Raw genomic sequence first — 18,731 nt, forward strand, 5'->3', positions numbered from 1 at the left:
CAGGGCCTACTTGCATGCACACTCTCATTTGATCTTCCCCTTGATCCTATGAGGTTGTCAGAACAGTATCCACATCTCCACTGTTTGCACAGGGTCACTGTTAGTTGGTGGCAGCAGTGGGATTAGAAACTGTAACCTCTGACTCTGGGTTAGAAACACCCATGACAACCAAGAAGGGAAGAAATGCAGAATTCTGATGAGCAGACTGGAATGACGAAGAATGCATGCTATAATAATAACTGCCAGTAAAGACACAAAGCCATAGCACATGAAAGAGGTGTGACTAAAAGGTATGAAAAGATAGCTGTACGACTACTAGATTTGAAAATCTCTCTCAATCGCTTTGATTTCTGTAAAACTTAACTATATAGGTCATCTCCTCCCCTCCAGCCATTTCTTTTTAGCTCACCTTTTCCTCCTTCATCTTGTAAATTTATTTATATATTTCCCAAATTCCTATTCATTTATCTCTCTGGAGATCTTAACAATCCTCAAAGCTTTCACTGTCACTGCCACGCAGTGAATTATCTAGTCCCTACTGATAGTGCTGATCGCTCATCTGAATTTATTATACATTTCCAATCAGATGTCTCAAAGGGCTGACTTCTTCCATTTTGTATCACAAAGGTGAAACTCTTACCTTACAAACTCTGTTTTTCTCATACATCCCCTATTTTATTGCTATGACGTCATAACCTTCCCAGTATAGGCATTTCTCATTTCTCTCTTTCCCTCCAGCTAGCTAGCAATGCCTATTGATTCTATCTCTAAAATGTCTTTTGACTTCATCTGTGTTACCTTCCTAGGGTTACAATCATTGAATAAATCTTTTTTTTTTTTTTTTTTTTGGCAGGGGCAGGTACAGGGGATTCATCTCAGGGACACTCAACAATTGAGCTACATCCCCAGCCCTATTTATTTTATTTAGAAACAGGTTCTCATTGAGTTATCTCATTAGCACCTTTCCATTGCTGAGGCTGGCTTTGAACTTGCAAACCTCCTGCCTCAGCCTCCTGAGCCATGGGGATTATAGGTGTGCACCAATGAGCCCAGCAAATTTCTAAAAACACTTTTCACGACCTCCTGTGAGCTTACTGTTTTCCTTGTACCCTATCAAAAGCATTCTTTCAGCAGAGCCAAAATGATCTTTCTAAAATTTAAGCTTTGTGTATTTTGTCTTTCACTCCAAAACTTGCAATTTCTTCCCCTTGCTTTCAAAACTAATCTATCATCCGTGTGGCACTGAAATTCTCCACACTCTAAAATCTCTGAAGCCCTTGGGAAGCAAAACAACAAAACAAAACCAAAAGCTACAGGTACTATTTATTGATCATCTACTCAAGCTGATATTCATTAGGCATTTTCATATATGCTATTGTAAATATTCACATCAACTTAACAAGGTGGCATTATTTTTACTATCTGCATTTTATAGAACAAAAAATTCATTCATGGCCATAGAGCTAGTTGGAGGCAGAGCTAGGAATTTGAATCATAAATCCTCACCCGTGAAACATGTGCTCTAGTCCACATTTTCTGCTTTTTTTTCTCATGTCAGTTATTTGGTCAAACTGAACCTCTCACTAACTTGAGAACACATTCGCTAATTCTTTCCTTTGATATTACAATCATGATGTATTTTCATCTGGTGGGGTCCATCAGTCAAACTCTGACACCCCTCGTCTGTGTGCATTGAGAATATCTCAATTATCAGTAATGTTTTTACCTTTAAAACAGTCAAATGTATGATGTTCATTTACCTTCTAGATGTTAATCTTCTTCACACCCCCAAAATTCCATATAAACTCATGTTCCCCAAATAGGCACTGGATTAAAATTATCACCACTATACTTTCTACCTGAAACTTTCATTAGGAGTGGAATCGTAATTAAGAATCAGAACTAGATTTGAAAGCCCATTCAGCCGTTTATTAGCAGTGCTATCTTGGGAAAATTCTTTAGCTTCATTAAGCATTAGTTACTTCATTTATAAAATGAAGATATTAATAGTGACTACCTCCTGAGTCTTTGGGAGCTCCTATAATATAATGTAAACAAAGTTCTCCCACAATATCCTGTACCTAGTACTTTGCCGATCAATATTAGTGGTAAGTGATGGTAATAGTAGTTATGAATAATAATGTATCTTCCACTTTATGGAAAATAGAGTGGGGAAAAATAAACTGAATTGCTGAGGTTAACTAAGGAGTCAAAAATAGAACAGGAGACCTAATTGCCAATCATCACTTGTTGTCTTGTGTATGAATTGATTTCAGGATGAAGGTTAGCTTTGTCAAATCAACAGGGCTTATCTAACTGTCTTTAAGTGATTCTGGGCTCCAATGGTGTCATCTCAGGCCAGGAAACATCAGGTCTGGCTGTCAGTACTAGCTTTGAGGCTAATCCAGTTATACACTCGCCTCTGCCATCTATCAGTGAAACACTAACAAGTAGAAACAGCAGTGGTGACAGCACCAGGATCTAAGCATATGATTCTGTGGAGTGGGTGGCTAATGAATTCCCCCATCAATACGCTGAGCTTTCATGCCTTCTGAATGCAGCCGGGGATCTAAAATCCATCATCTGTACCTTCAGGGAGTCAATGAGTTATCTCTTGCCCTGCTGCACTGAACAATACCCCAGGAGTAATCAGTGGTAACAGTGAAAGTTCTGGGACAATGAGATAATTCATCTAACCAGTGGTGTTAAGGCAGGCTCGCCATTAAGTCATGAGTCCCAGCACTCATTTGATGGCACCTAGAGTTTACCTAGTTTGTTGTACTTTGATCTGTGTTTAAAAGGCCTCCGCTACTCAATCTTGTTTGGCAAGTGTGATGACTACGGTCACCTAGGATGTGGGTCACTAGGTTGGCTTTAAAACAGGAACAATCTGACTCCTTAGAATTTTATATTACTTAACTTGAAACCTCAGGCCTGATTTAAGTTGATTCATTGTTTAGGAAAATCAAATATAGTGCTTTCTCTGAGTTAAAAATTTAATTGAAGAAAAAATTAAAGTACCAACAATATTAGAATCTAGGCATGATTGAAAGCTCAGAATGGGTCCAGGAGCCATGTAGGAATTTCATATAGTTACCTCATTGTGAGTAGAAAATGTATTTTCATCTCTTAAGTTTTAGGTTTGTTCAAGTTTGTTAGCTCTATGTTTGCCAAGATTGACACACATTGCCAATACCTAACAGTTTGCCTGGTACAAAGTTCTCAATTTAAATACAATGAATGAAGCTTATGAGCTAAATTCTCTTAATCTTACTTTTTCAAAATTCACATTATATATGCTTTGAGGATTCTGAAAGATGACAGTGTAAGAGGCACTGATGTAAATGATAAATGAGAAAGATATGGGCATTTCGAATTTGCCTCTCATAACTGCCTACCAGGCATGGTATTTTCTACACACTTTGTCAACTCAATTTTGAAGATGGCATTATTCTACATTTCATCTGCATATTAAATTTATAATTTATTTGCCTTCATTTTGGGGAAGCTGAAATCTATAAAATATTTTTCTTTAGATCTGTCATTTTAGGATTCTAGTAAACTTGGTAAAAAGGCAGCTCCTGCTTCCTCTGTCCACACTCTCCATGTACCCACTTGAAGACACTGGGCCTATTGATGATCTTTCTGGTGCTCTATAATCCCCAAGTGTAGAGTTGAGCCTTTTATATTCAGTTGGTACCCTGGTGGACCTAAACCAGTTTCATATTAGTCTATCTAGAAGGGTTTTCTTTTAGCTGTTATTATGGTTGGTGTGGTTATTAGTGTTGTTTGTGATGGTTATTGTCATCTTGTTCTCCTCCTTTCCTTTACCTTCTCCTCTCCTTTTTGCGAAGTTGCTTAATCCCTTTTTCATGATTAATAAAACAAGAGCAGGACATCAGACCAGGGTGGGTTACACATTCACTGGTGGGCTTAGGAGATTTGGGGAGTGATGTAGACTGGAGAAGAGAGGAATAGAACAACTCTCTGAAACATGGTATGGAGACCTCACACAACATAATGAGGCACTAAGAAAGTGACAAAGGTTCAGTTACCCTGTTGACCTAACCCAGAGGTAAATAGTGTCTTCATCTTAAGCTCCAAAATCTTAAATGTAAATCTAAAATGAAAAATTTGTTTTTGACCAGATAAGACGGAATTTCCTTTGCAAAAATGGTCATAGAAAACTTATGTACATAGAAAACTTAAAATAAAACTTTACTTTTTTACTGTAAAACATAGCATTATTGTTTTTTGGTGTGAGTATATGTGTGTGCATGTGTGTAAATGCACATTTACATAGTCATTACCCTAAGGAAGGCATTAACTACTGTCTAACTTTTCAAGAAAACTACCACTCTATATTTGTACAGTCCTTTGCTGATAACAGCTTCTAAATAGCTTATTTCAATCGATCCTCAGCAGAAGCCTGCAACATAATATTTCCACACCCATTTAAAAGAAGAGGAAGCCAAAGCTCTGAGTGATGGAGTGATTTGCTTGGAGTCAATAGAAATGGGACCTGAATCTAAATCTTTTGGTTTCAAATTAACGGTCTCTTTCAACTGTGGCATGCTGCCTCGAAAAAACAAGCGTGGAATCAAAGTGAAGAGATTTAGATAGAAATATCTTGGGAATCATAAAGATCTCAGGAAGCACACACCCATTCCCAGGCGCAAAGCTGCCTCTGGTCCAGCTTACATAAGCACTCACATCTGTCCATCCCCACTTCCACTGCCTTCTCCCACCTTCTCGTCCAACTCTGCTGGGATGCACAGCGAAGCTGGAAGCCGCAGGGAGGATGCCCAGCAGGCCCTCTCTGCACAAGTGGCTAATGATCTGGAAAAGCTCCTAAGCCCAGAAAACCCAAAGAGGGCTTTTTCACTAAGAACAAATAGCAATGAAAGGAAATACAGAGCCAACCTGCAGTGCACAGCACTCTGTGGGAAATGAAATTGCATCTGTTGGACATCTTTGTTGTTTTCTTGTTCTTTCCCTCTTTACTTACGTTACTAGTCTCAAAAACACCACTAACATTCCTCTGTACTCCATTGGAGATTCCCCTAAATACAGTTCCTAAGTCCAATCCAGTTCCGTCAATGGCCAAACCCAGAGATGAATCTGAGTTAACAGCAACCTAATGTCACTAAGGACTAACCTGGCAGATGTTGATGGTTTACTGCAAATAGCCCATATAGAGTGACCAAGATGATGCCTTCAGCCTGGTAATTTATAGATGCAATAGATGTAAAGAATCGACCATTTGTCATATTTCAGTTCTGTTCCCATTTATTCTTCAGGAGTCTCTTTGAATGCAATAAATTATGGAAAACCATATTATACAAACCAAACTTAACAAATACCCAATTTCTTCACATCTGACGCTGAGAGAATATTACCAGTCTCTTATTTGGAGGGCCTGATTTTTGCAAGAAGAGTATTTTGCCCTTACGAAAAAGAGGTCTATCTGGATGGCACTCTTTCGTCTTCCTTGCTTGGTATTATCCAAGCATGTACACGATAAGTCAGGACAGAAAGTGTTGGGAAAGGTTATAGATTCTTGTCAAACAAAACAGATGCCTTGACACATAAATTTTCACCGTTCCTGAAAGGCTCATAATTAAAAAATGAATCTAAGAGGATTTACTGTAAATTACACACAGGGAGAAAGAAATTAATAGGATCTCTTTTTTACACTCAGCATTGACTACATGAAGGGAAACTAATTGTGGCCCAGCTCTCCCCGACCCTCTATTTTGTAGGTGGTGAAAGGAGGTTGTCAAGAGCTGCGTGATATCAAGAGTAAGCACTTCATGGTAATCTTTTCTCTGGTCCTATTCACTGTTTCCCTTTTGGTATAAATGAAGGTGAGTGAATAGGGACACAGCTCTATGAAGCCTTGATATGGGGTCAATGAGCAGATGTCATTCTCAAGTAACAGCAGCTGTTCTCCAAATATTAAGCAGATTAATCCCTCAACAATAGATTTTGCTGGCAGAAAACTTATATTTGAAATAATAATTAGCAAAAAAGAAACTCCTGTGCCCTAAGATACCATCCCACCACAGAATCTCATTTCATGCGCATGTACTTCAACAAAGGACTTTTTGCCTTTGTCAAGCACATTCCATTCATGATTTCATTAATATCATGAGTCATAATTGATACAGAAAGCACTGCATCATGGAAGGGTGAACCAAAAAGCAAAGAAATGTTAATTTGAAATAAGTGATTTCCAAATTATTTTGATCTCTTGGCCTTCTCTGATTTATTTTTTAAATGATCCAATTCTTATCTTGTTTATCACTTATTGTCAATGACCATTTAACTCACAAGAGGAACAAACAAATGAGAAGACTTTAGGTTAAAAAGAAAGTATAACAAAAGGGAAGAGACTTCACTAGAACGACAGATAATCTAATAAATCATGAACTAAGAAAAATCATGCTGACAGCACATACCCAACTCAATTTGGTGCCTTTTTCTTTCTCTTTCCCAATTATTTCCCATAGGGCATACCTAAATTTTGCCCAAGCTTTGTCTACCCATTCCTGCCATCTGACACAATATTGCATGTCCTCAAATTAGTCATGGCCACTTACCCTTCATTCTCTCCCACTCTCCAATCAAAACTCAAATTCTGTCACAGCAGCTAACCTTAGTCTGCTGTGAGAAGGATTACAACAAGACTGACCACTTTAAACTAATTAGTCAACAATTTAAAGTACTTCCAATGAAGCATGAGTTTAAGAAGATGCCTATTTCTCTAAACAGTTATTAAAGAGTAGGGATTTCAAGAAGACAGAAGAGGGAAAGTTCAAATCATGTGTATAGCTTAGAAGAGGTGTAATACTTGTGCATTGTACATCTACAATGGCCCACTTCGCACCTGCAGCACACAAACCAAGTAAAGGCCGATCTCCAACCGGCTGGAATCTCTGCTGCCTGCACAAATCTTTCCAGTGTAAAGCTCAAAACAAGAGAGTGAAAGTCTAGCAGGATGAAATCCATCTGCCATTACTGCTGTGGACTATTCTAGGACGGGTGCTCACCTCAGAGTCAGACTCTCGGGTATTCTTGGAAGAGCATTTTCACTTCCTTCAAATAAGCTAACTTGGGAATAAAAATGAATTATTCCAGTGACAGTGTTGAAGCCACACAGAACAAACACTTTAAGAATTTCTAAAAGTTGCCAATTTATAAGACACAAATTTTCTCTTGTGTCTCTGTCTCGATCTTGTTTGATTCTCTCTCTTGCTGTTTTCCTCTCTCTCTTTCTCACTCTCTCATACATACAACATGCAACAACACACACACACATTTTCATTCAAACTTTGTTGTTAAAACAACTTTATTAGACTGACCACCATTACAGGTACCATTAGAGTTCTTTCCACAGTTAACACACATACTCAAAGAATGAAGCTTCACTCCCATATAGTCTCTGCTGGTGTACATGTGTAGGCAGATTCCTGTCCTTTTTTCCTTCTCCCTGGAATTCATCGCCCTCCCATGGTCTGGATGTGTCACCCATACCCTGTGCAATAGTGTTGAGAGTCAGGGTCTTTCTAAAGGCAGATTAACAGCATTATAAGCTGTCTTGCAGCACCAGGCACAAGGGTGCATGCCTGTATTGCCAGCTACTCATGAGGCAGAGGCAGGAAGATTGCAAGTTCAAAGCCAGCCTCAAACTTAGAGAGACCCTGTCTCAGAATAAAACAGAAAGTGCTGAGGACATAGCTAAGTGGCAGAACACCCCTGGGTTCAATTCCCAGTACTTCCAAAGGTATGGGGCAGAGGAGGGCGCTTACAGGAGTAGGTTCACTTTTTTATTCTTCTGCTGCATGTGAAAACATGGCAACCTCTCCTCTACAGGATAGTGTTCAAGTCATCCTCATGGAAACAGCAATACCAAGTTCTAACCTGCTGCCATCTTGATCTTCTTGAACTTCCCCATCTCCCAAATGGATAAATAAATTTCTATTATTCACAAATTATCAAATCACAGGTATTCTTTTAAAGCAGCCCTAAATAAACAAAGCCACAAGCTTGCATCTCCTCTGAATACTGCCATCACTTCTTTTGTTTTCCCAGCAAGTTCTCTTCTTGTAGGCAAATGGCAAGGTGGAGTGAAATCTTTTGCTTCCTGCCCAATCTTTTTCACTTTTGCTGATGACCCCTAAGCTCTTTTCCTTTCAAGTAATTTTCAACAAACAAAAAACATTCAACAAACAAAACCACCTTTTACAGGTCGTAACGGTCTTATAAAAGTACCTTAATAGATATCCATGGCTTTATTTCCCTGATATATCTATCTATATGTCCAAAATAAGAGTCTAATTTTTTATTCAATCCTTATAGTCTCCTTGGGTTACTTTATTTTCAATTGTGATAAGGAGTATAGAGAAAGAGATAACCCACAAAGAAATGCAACATGGTTTCACACAACTAGACCAATGAAGGAGCCCCATGCTTGAGAGGGTCATGCATAGGTCAGGTTCACCATGAATTTTTTATATTGTAGCGTCCCTTTGCCTTTTCTTTTGAAAAGATCAGGCAGATGATATAATTTTCTAACCCAAGCTTTGCAGGAAAATCTACTGGAATTTCCCAGGATGTTTAGGGAATCATAGCTTCACTGAAGTAAGTAGGTACATAGCACCCCAAGATGGTTCTACATATTGCAATGAAAAATTTCTGCTATTTTTGCTTTTTATAAACAAAGTGATGTACCATAAAACCTAATATGTATGCTTAAACAGAGTACACACAATAATGAATACAAACAAATGTATGCTTGAACCCTAAAGTATGTTTTAGAAGAATTCATTTTTTTCAAAACACTTAAGAAAGGACAAAGTTATAATGTCATAATACAATATACCAGAGTATCCTAGTTCCTCCTAGAAGTTCTTAGTATTCACACATCCATTTTATAAAAACATCAACAATTCCAAGCAAACTGTCAGAAAATAAGAAAACCTCTTTCTTAGAAGTGAATGGGGAGAATTGGATAAAATAGTAGCACAGTAGCTGACTCAAAAAGATGCTTATGGCCATGCCAAATCATATTTTTTTCTGAGTAAGTCACATTGAATAAAAAAAGGAGATAAATCACTATGAAAATGCAAGTGAGCTGGTGATAATATCCTAGTTATAGCTGCCATGAAATAGTCATTAAGTTATATGCAAGCATAAATCTCCAAGAGTTCTGTAAATTATGGTGGTTCTTAGAGACCAAATAAAGATAAACTATAGAACTATGGCTTCCTTTCTCTTTGTTCCTTGGTGTGGCTTTTTAAAATGTTTATGCTCAGGCTTGTTATACCATATAGCTCTTAAAACATCTCAGAATTTAAAATTTGCAACTCAAATCTTTAAGACTCCTCTTCTACATTTTGAAAGCCATCACTTCTAAATAATCCCTTCTTGCATATGTAAGTAGACTCTTGCTCTGCTTAGGCTCCTACTGGGCCAGACAAGCTTCCAGCTCTAGTCTCAAACTTGAGTTGCTCCCACTTCCAAGGCTTGTTGGAGGAGCAAGTGCTAGAGATGAACACTTCCAACTCTGGAGCCCAGCAATGAAATCTTAAGTCCTGCTTCTATCCCTGGAACTGAATATCAGCAAACTCTGATTCAAGAATCTCCAGTCAGTGTCCTTTTTTTCTTCTTTTTACAGATTGGTACTAATCCCCAGTTGATCTTTTTCTTAACTGCTGTTTTTCCCCTGCTATTTAAACTGAATTCTTATTGCTCCAAATTAAATCCATTCTTTCTAGCCTTGTCATTGCTAACTAATGAGAACAATTCCTCTCGTTGCTGTTGGTGGCTGCACTTGGGGTGCTTATAGATGAGAATCATATCTTTAGCCTACTTTCTTAGCTGCAGACTGCACAGGTGATAAAATGGGTTAATTGTTGCTATAAAAATATTTCCTACCCTCATAACAAAGCAGTTTTTTCCTTCAAATCATTTTAGTTTCTTAGACTTGCAGTATTTTCTTAAGATCTGTAGGGACTGAAAGTACAGTCCTATTGAGTTCATACATACAAGACGTAAAGCAAAATGTCAGATATGCAATATGCATGAATAACACTAATCTTGGTCACTGTGCTATTTCCTTTGAAACAGCCCCACCCACTCTGGAGATCTGACCTCAGTTTTTATCACACATTCTTTGTATCTACCTCTACAGTGATATTTGCGTCTTAGGACAAGGGTCACCAACTACAGTTGTGGCTAATTTTGGTAAACGAATTTTCACTGAAATTCCATCTTGTGCACTAAAAAGATGTATTATCTATGGCAAAACTGAGTCACTCTGATAGAGACTATATAACCAGCCTGTGAGTTCCTCCTTGGCCCTTTATAGGTTTGCCAAACCCCAGCCCAGGAAATCATGAACATTCCAGTTAGCTTTGCTATTTGTACCAAGTAAGTTGAATCACACCTTGTAAATCTATTGTCTGCACCCAAGTGATCTGCTAGATGTTTATCTGCAGGCCAAACCACAAGGTTGGGAAAGGGAGTTTGAAAGAGAAGAGGTTTTTTTTTTTTTCCCTATATATATATTCCTGGAACAGAGGGGAGAGTTTTTAATTTTTTTATCACAGAAGCATGTATGAGTGTGATGGTTCACATAATGGAAGGCAATTCCTGTAAAGCATGTGCACCTTTGTTGTGTCCATGTAGAGTGTTCCGCGGCATTTATCTGACTCACCAACTCAGACCACCAGGGAGACAAGAGAAGGCTGGCCAAGGCCGGGTACTCACTATGTGAAGCTGCAGGAAGTCTCCAAGACCTGGAGCGCTGTCGATGCGTACTAAGATGCCATCCTTCACCGTGGTGCTGAAGCCCACTGCCAGGCGGTCAGAGCGCGTGCTGGGCCTGTCATTGGCCGGCCAGGTGTAGAGGATGAGGCCACCACTTTTCCCAAAGATGTAGGTAGCGCCAGCTGTGAAGGCAAGGAGAGAGCGAGATGTCAGGGCACTGTACTGCGCATTGCCAACTCTAGCACACTGCTGAGGCTTCACAGAACAGCTGCAGAGAGGAAGCGTCCCCCACAGGACAGGATTTGGTTACTGAGAGGGATGACTTCCAAAGCCTCAGAAGGCATCTGTCACCTCAAATTAAAGTTGCTAGTAAAAGGAAGTAAAAGGAATGAATAACAAAGCAGATGTTAGTGAGAGACATTCCTAACATCCATAGTTCTTGCTGCGTATTAGTGGAGGGCAAATTATGTGCTGTGTCGAAGAGCTTTGGTACACTGTGACAAACAACTTCTCTGTCCTTCCCAACAGCAGAATTAATTTTCTATTCTGGCTAGGGCAGGCATGAGATAAAGAACTTGTCCCCCACCTCTTGGCTATCAGAAGGTTCTGATCAGTGGAGCAGGGAACTGTTCTAGAGATGCCTCACAAAAATCAGTGTAATGAGGAAGCCAAAAGGTACCATTTCTCTCATGCCCATGCCTTCTCCACCCACAGAAGACACAGCTATGCCCTGAGAAAACCAAGTTATATAGGGCAGTATCCCTTAATGAAATACTTGGGGCCAGAGTGTTTCTGATATAATTTTTTTAAAAATTTTGGAATATTTGCATATACAAAATAAAATGTATTGGAGATAGGACCCCAGTCTAAATATAAAATTTATTTGTTTTATAGACAACTTATACACATATCTTGAAGGTAATTTACAGTTGGATTAGAGCCTATCACATGAGATCAGGTAGAATCTTCCACTTGTGACACCCTATCAATGTTCAAAAAGTTTTAGGTATTAAAGCATTTCAGATTTTGGATTTTTGTGTTAGGAATGTTCAACTTGTAAGACTGAAAGTTTTTGCCTATTTCCCTATTATGTTGCCATAAGCATGGTGACTAAAATTATTTCCAAGCTCTTTAAAAATGAATGTTTTTCTCCTCTAGTGGTAGAATTTATCTGGTATTAGAACAACAGTTTCAAATTCCTTTTCCAAACTACATGAGACATAGCAAAATAATCCCCAGAAAATGAACTTTTAACATGAGAAGTGGTATCATCAGTTACAACTAGAGGGTTTATCAGTGTTTTTTTATTATTTACTCATGAATTTCCTCTCCTCAGTGTGAAACCAGAGGCTACCAAGAATATATGAATATGAAATTATCTATAAAACAAATAGAAAGAAAAGCAAAGAAAAATATGTATTTAAAAATGTAAAAAGCCTATTTCAAGAAGCAAATTTAAATTCTGATTTTGGGAAACAAATATTTTAATTTAGTAGACAAAATAGACTACCCATTGTAGCCTTCATGGTTTCCTGCCTGTTACCCACAGCGAGTATTTCCATATGTTACTCAGCTCAAAGTCCAACGAACATTTGGCACTAGATTTTCTTGTGAATATCCCAGCAAACATGTTGTAACCTTTAAGACTATTTTTAAAACAACATTAGATAACCATTCAGATATCTTTAGCAGTTACTACTAAAAATCTCAAGCACTGGTCCACATTTATTATCAGGGCTGGTTTACAGAAAATATTGGGTGGAATTACGTTAGCCGAACAAGAGATGAGTTATGCAGCTTGCTAAGAAATAATATACTCCTTTGAGCTAGAATTAGGAGTATATGTCATATGTCATCTTTGTAAAGAAGAAAGCCACGTTAAATTCTGATGTATATATATAGAATGTCATTTGTCCTCCTTGAAAGATCACTATCCAAATCATTCCAATTTGGTGAGTTTATATATTACATGTAGCATGACATTATTTTCCTTTTATGAATTTCTCAATCTTTCGGGTATGGTCTCTGGAAAGCCTCCCACAGTCATCTGGAGAATTTGTGACTGTGGTGAGCAAAGTTTATGATGAAGTCTATATGCAAAACAATGTTGGCTCCTTACCATCCACAAACACTATCAAATCTTCTTAAAATTAGAAATGTGGGTATAATGATTTACCCTTAATATCTCTCCATCTGTGAAGAATTTAAATAAGTCCCTTTCTGTAGATTATTACAAATGTCATCATTGCTCCCTTCATTCTTTATTTGGAAAACTGAAGGTTACTCAGTGATTAATGTATAAAATCACCAAAAATGCAAATCAGCCTGTGACATTTCATGATAGTTTATAAAATCTTACCCTATTCTATCCTAAATACATAGTGAATTGTGCCACATAGTGGATTTTGCCACAGAGGTGTATTTTGTTACTACAAATAAACAAAGTAAAAAACTCATTGCAAAATAATAATAATAATAATAATAATAATAATAATATACATAGAACTTTACAATTTGCAAAGATTATACAAATTTGTTAGATGAAAGTTCCCTATAATCATATTGGACATTTCCTTTGTTAACAGTTTTATAGAACAGAGGCTCAGATATTTCACTTAAATCAGTGGTAACTTCTTTAAGTCCCCAGCCTGAGCCACCCGTCTACAAGAGTCTTTTTTCACTACCTGCCAATGTAACATTTTTTGCCCAATAAACTTGGATCAATGGGGAAAAGCAAATGTAGTAGAAGACAAGAAATAATTAAAATTAGAGCAGAAATCAACGAAATTGAAACAAAAAAAAAACATTGAAAAAATTGAAAAAACTAAAAGTTGGTTCTATGAAAAAATAAATAAGATCGACAGGCCCTTAGCCATGCTAACGAAGAGAAGAAGAGAGAGAATTCAAATTACCAACATACGGGATGAAAAAGGCAATATCACAACAGACACTACAGAAATACAAAAGATAATTAGAAATTATTTTGAAAAACTATACTCTAATAAAATAGAAGATAGTGAAGATATCGATAAATTTCTTAAGTCATACGATTTGCCCAGATTGAGTCAGGAGGATACACACAATTTAAACAGACCAATAACAAAGGAAGAAATTGAAGAAGCCATCAAAAAACTACCAACCAAAAAAAGCCCTGGACCTGATGGGTATACAGTGGAGTTTTACAAAACCTTCAAAGAAGAATTAATACCAATACTTTTCAAGCTATTTCAAGAAATAGAAAAAGAAGGAGCTCTCCCAAATTCATTCTATGAGGCCAACATCACCCTGATCCCAAAACCAGACAAAGAAACTTCAAAGAAAGAAAACTATAGACCAATATCTCTAATGAACTTGGATGCAAAAATTCTCAATAAAATTCTGGCAAACCAAATACAAAAGCATATCAAAAAAATTGTGCACCATGATCAAGTGGGATTCATCCCTGGGATGCAGGGCTGGTTCAACATACGGAAATCAATAAATACTATTCACCACATCAACAGACTTAAAGACAAGAACCATATGATCATCTCAATAGATGCGGAAAAAGCATTTGACAAAGTACAGCATCCCTTTATGATCAAAACACTAGAAAAACTAGGGATAACAGGAACTTACCTCAACATTGTAAAAGCTATATATGCTAAACCTCAGGCTAGCATCATCCTAAATGGAGAAAAACTAAAGGCATTCCCTCTAAAATCTGGAACAAGACAGGGATGCCCTCTATCACCACTTCTATTCAATTTAGTTCTTGAAATACTAGCTAGAGCAATTAGACAGACAAAAGAAATTAAAGGCATAAAAATAGGAAAAGAAGAAATTAAATTATCGCTATTTGCTGACGACATGATAATATATTTAACAGACCCAAAAGGGTCTACAAAGAAACTGCTAGAGTTAATAAATGAATTCAGCAAAGTGGCAGGATATAAAATCAACACGCATAAATCAAAGGCATTCCTGTATATCAGCAACAAAACTTCTGAAATGGAAATGAGGAAAACCACTCCATTCACAATATCCTCAAAGAAAATAAAATACTTGGGAATCAACCTAACAAAAGAGGTGAAAGATCTATACAATGAAAACTACAGAACCCTAAAGAGAGAAATAGAAGAAGATCTTAGAAGATGGAAAAATGTACCCTGTTCATGGATAGGCAGAACTAACATCATCAAAATGGCGATATTACCCAAAGTTCTCTACAGGTTTAATGCAATGCCAATTAAAATCCCAATGACATTTCTTGTAGAAATAGATAAAGCAATCATGAAATTCATATGGAAAAACAAAAGACCCAGAATAGCAAAAGCAATTCTAAGCAGGAAGTGTAAATCGGGAGGTATAGCGATACCAGAGTTCAAACTGTACTATAGAGCAATAGTAACAAAAACAGCTTTGCGGAGTTCTAACAAAGTATTTCAGGAATGGAATCTCTACACCGTCCCCACTAATCAAGATTAAGTGAATACAGCTCATCTTCCTTCAAAGATGTTAACAAGTATGACATGTTATTTAACCCACAACCCACAAATAATGGGTTTGACTTATTGTTTGATAATTGACTAGCCACTCACTCACTGTGATGGAACTGGTGGTGACTCTGGCAGGGGTTAAGCAGATGGACATGTGTGCTGGTATCTATTCTCTGTGCACATGTGTGTAATGGGGAAGAGATGATGGCAAGAGAAAGGGGTCTAAGGATCCAGCACAGTCCTGAAGGACTTTGAGAGAGCTGTTTAATGTATATAACAATAAGCTGATGAAGCAGATGATATGTGACTTCTCTAAGAGAATAAGGATATATTTTCTTCTAGGTCACATATTTTTCCCAAGATTCTTAAAACTTTGGTGTATTTTACATCTTATCTTAATGGAATTTAATTTCTGAGGGCAAATAACCTGTTTACTTGTTTAGGAACATTTGGATAGTTATTATTGTTTTTTGTTTCGATTTCTAAACTCCAGTTCCCTGCTTTTATGACATTGTTCCTATTTCCAGTCTCATATCCAAACAACAAATCACATTTTTTTTTTGTGGAAATTATTCACAGAAATAGGATTACGGTCTTGTTTAAGATTCACTCTAAATATAAAAATAATATATTGAGGTATATGTGTGCACGTATGTACCTATGTACATGTGTGTACCTATGTATGTGTGTAAGTATAAAAATAAGAGAAATTTAATCAGAAAATAAAATTGACTACCTGTAACATTTTTATTATTTTGCTTATTATATAATTAGAGGTTAAATAGCTTCAGGAAAATACTCAAAGATATATACATGTGTGTTTGTGTATATATATATATATCTACATATAAAAATATATATGTGTATGTGTGTGTATATATATATGAAATATATATGTATATATTTTAATGTGCCAAAGTTCCATACAATGATTTTCTATTGGTGTTAAAATAAGTTTTGGAAGCTCAAGACACCTAAATTTAAACTGAACTAGATAAATTACTTGTATATAAGTATATCACATTGAAAATAATAAATAAAATGAGTGTGATACTTCAAGTACAAACCCATGTGATACATTAAGTAGGATGATAAACAGGACATCAGGCTGAGGCTCTTGAAGATGGCCTGAGAATACAGTCTAAAATCTCATGATTTTAGGTGGCTTCCTCTGTTGTTTTAGGTTCCCTCTTTCTGAGTACTCCTTCATCAAGCTTCTCCACAATTGTGTTCTTTATTATAAATTGTCAAGTCCTTTTGGAAAATAGATAGACCATCAATGATATAAAATATACCCTGCTGGTAGATATAGTTATTGCTATAAAATTAAAACTATCTTTTATTCATATCAATTACCATATAGCTAATAAAACCAAAATGGAAAGACTGGAAAGACTTGTGGCTTTGAAACTGACAAACACCTCTTCTAGCTAATGGAGGCATAAAGCTCCAGAATCTCATAATGACTGATGGTCCGAAGAATATAGTTTCTTGATTTATATTAGTTGGTTTGTTCTACGGTTTCCTTCTACCTCTGTCTCCCTAGCTATTTGGGCTTCATCTTGTGCATTTTCTCCTGACAGTGGGAACTAGCATTTCCATAGCATTGATTGGTTTTCAAATTGCCTTCTTTGGTAGTATCTCATTTGATGCCTCTTTCTTCAATACTCACTGAAGGTTTAGTGGCAAATATTTTCGTTATCATTTTAATAAGAAAATGGAGGCTCAAAGAAATTCAACTACTCGATGTAGTTCTCAGTGGTGGAGCAGAGAATAGAATCCGATCTCCCTGTCTTAACTCTGAACTTTTCTCCCCAGGACAGGGTGTCCTGCTGACCCATGGGGTGAAACTCCCTAACAGAATCCCTAGCTCTCCTCCCCAGAGCCCTGTAAGGAGGAGAGAAGGGTGAATGGCAGATAGAACACTGCAAAAAAGGCATTGCAGAGGGAGTCACAAGGGAGCACAGGGTAAGAGATACGAATTTTACAAACTGCCTTCTGATGAGTTTATCGAATGGATGGCCTACTGATCTAGTCAGCCTCTTTGAATTTTTAAAAATAAATGTCAAAACCAATAATAAAATAGTCCTAAAGGAAGGAAAGCTGGAAAAGAAAGAACCTTAAAAGAGAAAGGTTTTTCTCCCCTATTTTTAAGAACATCCTTTTTCTTTGGTGAAGAAATAGTATATTTGGTGTTTAGTAAACCGAGAATCTGACAATACTTGAGAATCAAATACATCTCAGGGACAGTCAGGCTCCATTTCTAAAAAGGTGCTCAGACAAGTGGGGGCTCCCTCCATCTGGGGCAATCTCTTCCCTCTCTTGAAGGAAGAATGATTAAAACTAAATGGGCATTAAGCCCAAACCCATTACCTTCTGAGATTTATAGAGGCAATATTGCATAGCATGTCCTAGGATCCCAGAAACGAGGTTTCAACTCAAAGACTTCCCAGCAGAGCCAGTACTGGTTCAGTGTAATATTAAGTGTGCTCACTAACACTGAAAGAGAAGGCCTTTTATATTCTATCCAATGCCACCATGCCACCATGCCAGAGGAGCTGGTAGGAGAAAAACATAAAACCTATAACATTTTACCAACTAACTCAATACTTTGCTGTAAACTAACTAAAATTTCTGGTGGTAAATAGGATCAACAATAACCATTCTTCAGGGATATACTAGGTTCCTTCAAATATGTTTGGTTAGAGTCATTGATAGAAATGCTATCATGGATTTTCCAGGAGTAATGAAGAAGAAACAAATAAGTATGTTGTGTCTAAATCTGATACCAACTATTGAGATGTCTTATTTCTGTGTTACATTATGTATACTTCATTTTCCCAAACTTTAAGTAAAATAAAAATCATACATAGTTTCTGAATACTGACAAGTACACCCTGATTCTGTCTTTGGGGGTAATGAAGTTTTGCAGAAATACATTACTTCAGAAACATGCTGCACAGGTAAACATAGAAGTATTTTACTCATAGATTCCATGATACTTCTAAGCAAAAAGATGACAGGTGGTAGAGAATGCCATATTTTAGACAATAAAATTGATCTAAAAATAAAGTTTCCAGGGACATAATCAAATTCTTTCTTTCCTAAAGGAATTTTCATAAGTGTCTTTTTTTTCCTTTGGGACAACTATTTCTTTTACAAACTCTTTGGTTCTGCTCAGCAATAGTAATTTTAATAGTAATGGTAATACTAATATCAATATTCACATTAGCTATATATATGAACTATTTACTATGTATGATAGTATTCAATATAGTATTTCAAATCCCTGTATCTGCACTTGAGATATTGTTGCTATATTACCAGTTTGCTAGGGCTATATAAGGAGGTACTACAGCCAGCCTAGGTGGCTTAAACAACAGAAATTTGTTTTTTCACAATTTTGAGGCTAGAAGTCCAAGATCAAAATCTCAGCAGAGTTAGTTTCTTCTGAATACTCTCTTCCTGACTGGTAGATAG

The 18,731-nt window shown here is 36.9% G+C and overlaps 1 protein-coding gene across 14 annotated transcripts in view; it reads right to left on the bottom strand.

The window, feature by feature from the left end:
* Nrxn3 (neurexin 3) overlaps positions 1-18,731 on the bottom strand; it is a 1,468,922-nt gene that overhangs the window by 340,953 nt on the left and 1,109,238 nt on the right. For all 14 annotated transcript variants that reach the window (XM_076848054.2, XM_076848052.2, XM_076848056.2 and 11 more), the window contains one exon: positions 10,774-10,955. In XM_076848054.2, the coding sequence (XP_076704169.1) occupies positions 10,774-10,955 (182 nt within the window). The remainder of the gene's footprint in view (positions 1-10,773; positions 10,956-18,731) is intronic.

Source organism: Callospermophilus lateralis, chromosome 3 (genome assembly GCF_048772815.1).
Source record: "Callospermophilus lateralis isolate mCalLat2 chromosome 3, mCalLat2.hap1, whole genome shotgun sequence".
NCBI classification, from domain to species: domain Eukaryota; kingdom Metazoa; phylum Chordata; class Mammalia; order Rodentia; family Sciuridae; genus Callospermophilus; species Callospermophilus lateralis.